The 7,179-nt window shown below is 43.2% G+C and overlaps 1 protein-coding gene and 3 non-coding genes across 4 annotated transcripts; all 4 read right to left on the bottom strand.

Moving 5' to 3' along the window:
• Window positions 1-301: 301 nt before the first annotated feature.
• Window positions 302-6,052, bottom strand: RPL23A (ribosomal protein L23a). The gene is made up of 5 exons (XM_075263584.1): window positions 5,963-6,052; window positions 4,881-5,061; window positions 1,907-2,083; window positions 1,661-1,730; window positions 302-362 (listed from the first exon to the last, which is right to left on the bottom strand). Exons 1-5 carry the CDS (start codon window positions 5,985-5,987, stop codon window positions 348-350), a joined length of 468 nt encoding a protein of 155 aa, XP_075119685.1. The 5' UTR covers window positions 5,988-6,052; the 3' UTR covers window positions 302-347.
• Window positions 801-865, bottom strand: LOC142196379 (small nucleolar RNA SNORD42). Its single transcript, XR_012715212.1, has one exon. It is a non-coding gene; the product is annotated as a small nucleolar RNA SNORD42 (small nucleolar RNA).
• On the bottom strand, window positions 1,798-1,863 carry LOC142196380 (small nucleolar RNA SNORD42). Its single transcript, XR_012715213.1, has one exon. It is a non-coding gene; the product is annotated as a small nucleolar RNA SNORD42 (small nucleolar RNA).
• On the bottom strand, window positions 4,651-4,722 carry LOC142196382 (small nucleolar RNA Z17). The gene has a single exon (XR_012715215.1). It is a non-coding gene; the product is annotated as a small nucleolar RNA Z17 (small nucleolar RNA).
• Window positions 6,053-7,179: the final 1,127 nt, after the last annotated feature.

Genomic DNA, 7,179 nt, shown 5'->3' with positions numbered 1-7,179 from the left:
TCTATGGGGAAACCGCTGGCATTTCCGTAGATATAATTGACATGTGATTTCCAAAACCGGCACAATTTTTACCGTAAAGTGGGCATGGGATTTGTTAGAATCCAATCCACTTTGCCCTGACTGTAAAACGACACCATTTTTCCCGCGCAGTTTCCATCCCGTGGGGCCCCTGAGAATTGGGGTATCACTGCAAGCCAACAATCATTTGCTTATGCCAAATAATACTGAGCCAGACATTTACCATCTTACCCCCTTGTGCTTTTTATACTACAAATTAACATTCACAAAAACACAGAAAAAGTTTGGTTTATTTGATTTATTTCTTTACAGAACATCTGGCGTTGCGTTTAGATGATACCAATCTGTAACGGAAGAAAAAAAAATATAAAAAAAATTATTAAAATAAGTGGCATTTCACTAAGAAATATCAGACAGCACTAATCACCCTCAGACATTGCATACAGAAGCTTGAAGGCGTTGTCCTGTTATGGACAGTTATTCCCTGCATTTGGATAGGAGATAAAAATCTGATCACAGAGGGCTAGATTGCCTGGTCCCACAGTGATCCAGAGGATCTAAAGTCCCCCTGTGAATAAAGTACCAATGCACTTGCATGACTGGGTCCATTTACTTCTATGGAGCTGCCAGGACTAGTCCTCAGCCACATTGAGGTAAATGGAGCACCAGTCATGCAAGCAAAATGGCGCTTCATTCACAATCTCAGGACAGGAAAAGTGTCCATAACTGGAAAACCCCTTTAAGCCATCCTGATATACAAGAAAATCTAGAAAGCAACTATGGTGCATCAGTGGTTCCTTTGAACACATCAATGTATTCAGACAGGGTAAGTTTCCATCATATGCACATAGGAAAATCTACTATAGAATATACACAGCTTGTTAGGTCTAGCCAAGACAAATGTGATCTCCTTCAGTCCCATAAAGGTCAGTTCAAGTACAGAAATTTGGCATCTTTAGTGCACTGCACTACATATCATGCTTCACTCTACTCTCTTGCAGACAGTCTTGCAGTTAAGAAAAATGGAGGACATGGGCCCTTTATCTGGGAGACAAAGACCACCACTGACCTATCTACTGAATAGGTGATAAAGGTGTTTTCCTCATAACCTCTCTTTAGGATAGGTCATTAATAAAAGACCAGTGGGAGGTCTGACACCTAGGACCCCCAGATGTTTGAAGGGGCTTTTGGGCTTGAGTGAGCATCACGACCTCTTATCTGTTTATACTGCATCACCATTGTAAAACAAACGGCAAGTTATGCAATTGCAGTGAATGAAGGGTCACTGTCCGAGCACAACCACCACATCCCCTTCAAACAGCTGATAAATGGGGGTCCTGCATATTGGACCCCCACTAACCTTTTATTGATAACCACTTTAATACTGAACACTATAGCCTATGTCACATCTGCATAGAGAACTGAAAGCTGCACACCAATGATGGTGCACACTCACCACAAGGCCAAGAATTAAAAACTGGCCATTGTGGACTCATACTATATGCCGTGCATAATCCTCACTCGGAATTGTGAATTTGGAGACATATGAAGGTAATGTAGGACCCATGCAATTCTATACACATCTCTGTGTGATTCCTTTTCAGTCTTTTGGACGGAAATGACAAAGAAAGACGGATTTTACCTTGTTGGCAACGTCAAGGGCATCGTAGTCTGGAGCAAGGCGGACATATGCCTTCTTCTCTCCGTCAGGCCTGAAAAGAAATAATCTCGTATTAGACAGGTTTGTCATCCATATGTACAGGCTTCAGATCTCTAATCATGCATCAGTGGTTCCTTTGGAAACATCACAGAGATCAGAAAGAAAAATATTTCCATCATGTGCATATGTATCTGCAGACTGGGCACAGTCAGGGGTTACTCCGCTCACCTGATGAGGGTGTTCACTTTGGACACATCAATGTCGTACAGTTTCTTCACGGCCTGCTTGATCTGGTGCTTGTTGGCTTTGACATCAACAATAAAAACCAGAGTGTTGTTGTCTTCAATCTTCTTCATGGCTGACTCAGTGGTCAGAGGGAACTTGATGATGGCATAATGGTCAAGCCTAAAAAGAAAAAAAAAGGGCATTGAGTCAGACTAATACCAAGCTTGTGTTTTCCCATGTTGGGGATTCAAAATGGTCACACCAAGCGCTTCTCAGAAATGAGCAAAGAAGATGCTCTCCCCCCCCAAAAAAAAACCTTTAAAACCTTTGTTGTAAAGTGGACTCTGCAGTTTATAACACTAACATTGAGCTGTTGCAGGTTACAGTACATCGACTGTCTCACCGTCTTCAAGGATCACATCCTTAGACTAACTCCACACCCTGAGAGGTTACCACAGTGGGATTGCCAGCAGTTAACTTGCAGCGAAATACTGTACAAGTGTACTGAAAAAATAATCCAATCCACAAGCTGCAGAACAATCCCATAGTACATAGTGTCGTGATGTGGGGTAGGAACACATCAAGTCAATTATTGCTGCATGTTCAGCCATGGATTTCGACTATGCCAAAGCCTTTGTATCGACATAGTTGAAATCTGTGGCTGAAGCTGTGGCTAGCAGCATGGTGAACTGCCTGTGAAGCCCACAGTGTACACAAGCCGATATGGGCTGCTTGCCAAGGCTGGGTCCAATTGCAAACCTGCAGCATGAGACATTAACCTAAGGGGGTGTAGGCCAGTCTTGTATATGTATTTGTTTAACTCCTTAGAATACCAAGTTATAAACAATCATATATACATAAATCTATGGACTTTTTCAAGTACACATTCTTTTATACAGTAAGGGAGCCTTCACACAGAGTAAATGCGTGTGTATTTTTGCAAAATACACGTGTAAAAAAAATAAGACTCCAATTGACTTCAATGACATTTTACAGGCGTATTTTTACACGTGGAAAAAATATCATTGAAGTCAATGGTAGTCTTATTTTTACACGTGCTTTTTGCAAAAATACATGCGCGTTTACTCCGTGTGAAGGTTCCCTAATACTGCACCTAGTGACACAGACTGGACAGTGCGAGTTACTCATATCTACGAAATAGGAGACAAAGATGGAATTTATTAAGACTGATATTTCTTACACCAGTCTCAATTATCCTGTTGGCTCAAGATGCTCCAGTCTCCTGATTCAGGTGCTGTACGGCAGAACTGAAGATTCTCCAAAATGGGTATTGCTTCTTTCATCACATACGTGTGTGTATATATTTTTATTACAGGATACAGTGTTGTAGAATATGAGGGGACAGAGCAGGAAGCCATCACCAATAGTCATCACAATCATGCCATGTAACTAGAAGTACACTAACACTACACCCAATACCATGTAAGCTTGTGAGCAGCGTCCTCTCCTACTGTGCGACTTTATTATACTATAATGTCTTTTTTTTTTTTATACAGGATTCTTATGTTTTGTAAAATGCTTCAGAATATGTTGGCACTATATAAATAAAGAATATATATCTGAACAGACCGACTAGCTGAAAGATAGCACAAGACTGACTCAGCACATGCTTTATAGCCATCCCAATGGTCAATTAAGGGATGTTTAGTTTTATAGACAACACCCAAACTCAATGACCCCGCAAATCACAAAATGAGAATGGAATTCAATGGATGCTATAGAGGTGACTGGACTTCTGATCAATACCACAAGTAATTACATAGGATTTTTAAAGACATCGCACCAAAAATCATTTGACCCAAAACCGTGCAACCAGTCTCGTATGTACCAGCTTATATAGTTCAATTACTAGCAGTAGGTAGCATCTAGTACACATCTTATTTCTTATAACTCAGGCCCCAGCTGCCACTTGCACCCAGAGCTCTGCCCACTCCCATGACCTCATTGTGAAGTTAACACCTTATGTTTACCTTCAAAAATATGTTCTTACTAGAGATGAGTGAGTACTGTTCAGATCAGCCAATCCAAACAGCACACTCGCATAGAAATGAATGGACGTAGCCGGCACGCGGGGGGGTTAAGCAGCCGGCACGCGGGGGGGTTAAGCGGCCGGCCGCCGTCAAAGCAGAAGTACCAGGTGCATCCATTCATTTCTATGGAGCATGCTGTTCGGATCGGCTGATCCGAACAGTACTCGCTCATCTCCAGTTCTTACTGTATCATAGCTGGGCAGAACTGTGGTCACGGGCAGCAGCTGGAATGTGTGGGTGCACCCCAATATGTTAGAAGACATTAAACAAGTTAGAAGCCTCCGTGGGGAAACCACATAGGGGACATAACCCTCAAGTCTGCAAGATTTAGAATACATCCATATGGGACAGTAGTGGCGCAACATACTGCATTAATGGGATATTTAAATTCCCCCCAAAACATTAATATTTTTCTACTGTAGTAACTCACGGTCTTCAAAAATACCTAGTGTGCACGCACCCTTAAAACAAAGGCCAAACAATGCTGGCAATACAACCATTAAAGCTATATGAAGCTCTATCAACGTAAATACTGATGGACGCTAAAGGACAACTAGAGAATCATCTGAAACCCTTGTCAGGGGTAGAGTCACTAAAGCTGTATTCACACATTATGGCCATATGGCTATCAAATGATAAAAGCAGGGAAAAAAAGCAACATGACTGCAGTGTGTGAATACAGCCATGGTACATCGGGGCACATCAGCAGTAATAAGTGCAATCACAGATATTCAGTCTTTGATCGCTGTAAAATACATCACTTGTGCCCGGACGTTACCGCACGCCACTACAAACCCCACACCTTTAACCCATGTGGGTTTATAGAAAAGTGTACAAAACAATGCAGAGCAATTGACCGAGAATAAATCTACTGGGAACATATCTGATCGCCAGACTCGCAGGCTGAGTATTGGAAGACAACATACTTGTTCCTTGTAGGAGCACTCTTCCTGGGGTACTTGGGTTGTCTCCTAAGTCTCAGGGTCTTCGGCCTCCTGAATGTAGGGGAGGTCCTGATCTTCTTCTTCTTGTGACTGTGTACTCCTTTCAATACAGCCTTCTTGGCCTTAAGAGCCTTAGACTTTGCTTCAGTCTTGGCAGGGACAGCTGGACAGTAAAAAGATCACATCAAGTTAACCAGTTATATCAGCCGAAAACTGTATTTATAGGATGTAACAGGTGGAAGAGTTGTATGTACGCCCGCAGCAGGTCTTAGCTCCGTGTCATCACAAACGTCTGATATGTTCGTGATCTGGTACAAGTTATGATCAGTGAGAGAAGAGACCCTCGAGATAAGTATACTAAACAGTGATACAGGAAGGATATATAGGTTTAGTGATATCTATATTAGTGATATCAGTATATAAGAGGGATACACATACTGTACCTACTAGTGATAGCTATACTAGACAGATACAAGAAGGGTAGACATAAATCTATACTATATACCAGTATATAGGAGTGATATACATATTGTACCTACTAGCGATGGCTATACTAGACAGATACAGGAAAGGTATATACTATATACCAATATATGAGAGATATACATACTGTATACTGTACTTGCTAGCGATGGTTATACTAGACACAGATACAGGACAGATATACAGATATCCATAGTATATAGGAGGCATACATATACTATACTAGCCAGTGAGCGGCCTATGCGCTACACTCCGCGACCGGGCCGGTGCATCAGTATATAAAGTGTTGGAATCACAGTCATCATACTTTGATCGCTTAGAACATCACGTGCTCCGGCCCGGCCTCCGTACATTAGCTCGGATGGACTCTCCCGCCGGCCCCGATCTCCGGCTCACCACATGCGGCAGCTACCACCAGGCCTCACCCGGGGGGAGCCACATGGAGACGGCCAGCAGGCCTCCACCGCCTCATAGCTCCCCGCTACTGTCCCTACTCATGAGAGCTGCACATTACGAGGCTCGGCGGCCAGGTATCAGCACGTCATCCCCGTATATCACACCGAATCTCCCGCAGCACTCACCATCCTTCTTTGCTTTCGGTGCCATCTTGAGGAAAAGGAAGAGCGAGGGGTTTCTCAGGCAATATCAGCACGGGCTGAAATAGGAAATCTCGCGAGAGGACGCGTCACCTGCGGCGGTGCTTCATGGGCAATGTAGTCTTCAGTGTAGGGGGAGGAGCGTACTGCGGACACAGGAAGTCCTAAAGGACGTCGGATAATGTCATGTGATCAGTGTGGGCGGCGCTAATCTGCATTGTACAGCACAATGCCGGGTTACACGGGAAGAGAGAGGAATGTGTCAGCAAGATGGGGGTGCAGGGTATATGTAAGGGAGGGGGGGTGCATGTTGTATGTAAACAAGAGGGGGTGACTTGGGGGGGGGGGGTGCAGGCTGTGTGCGAGCAAGAGGGTGACACCCATTCCCCCTCTTGCGCACAGCTTGTTACCCTTTTTCCCTTCTTGCTCGCACACAGTCTGCGCTCCTATGTCACCCTCTTGCTCACACACAGCCCACACCCCAATGTACCGCTCTGGCTTACATACAGTCTGCACCCCCATTCCCACCTCTGTTGTCGCATCAAATTCTGGACTGTGCTTTGTTTTTTGTTTGTTTTTTTAAATTATGACTTTTAAAAAAAACTAAAACAATGTTTAACTAGGTTTCTGTTTGTTTCTGGGTTTATATGGGATCTCAATAGTGTGAAGACCATACCCTACACGACTAGGTGCCAGTGCTTTAGACCAGGTGAAATGCCCCCTAGTGATCAAATGTCTCAACCGGGCACCTCCAAATAGCCATCACTTATAAAGGTTTATAAAACAAGGCTTTGTTTGGAGCCTTCATGAACAGTTACGTGATGGCCTCCTCAGTGCCCCCATGCTCTGTAGAAGGGCCTCTTTGGTGCCACATGTAATATATTGGCCCCACAGCAACCAACATGTTATATAATGGCCCTTACTCTGCCTCTTCATGTATGCAGTCTGCAGTAGAAGTGCCAATATTTTGTAATTTGTAGCATTGTAATGTATTGCGTTAGTGATCAGACCCCCTAGGGGGTCTAATAAATGCAAGAAAAAATAAAGTAAAAATTGAAATCACTTTTTTCTCTACAACACATATAAAGTACTTAAATACTGTGAAACAAATAGACATTAGCTATCCCTGTGTCTGAAAATGCTCGGTCTATAAAAATATTTTTGCTGAATGCAGTAACACAAAAAAATATAAAGTGTCAAAC

Source organism: Leptodactylus fuscus, chromosome 2 (assembly GCF_031893055.1).
Source record: "Leptodactylus fuscus isolate aLepFus1 chromosome 2, aLepFus1.hap2, whole genome shotgun sequence".
Taxonomy (NCBI): Eukaryota; Metazoa; Chordata; class Amphibia; order Anura; family Leptodactylidae; genus Leptodactylus; species Leptodactylus fuscus.
The sequence above is the reverse complement of the archived record's forward strand: the minus strand, read 5'-3'. Positions and strand labels throughout refer to the sequence as shown.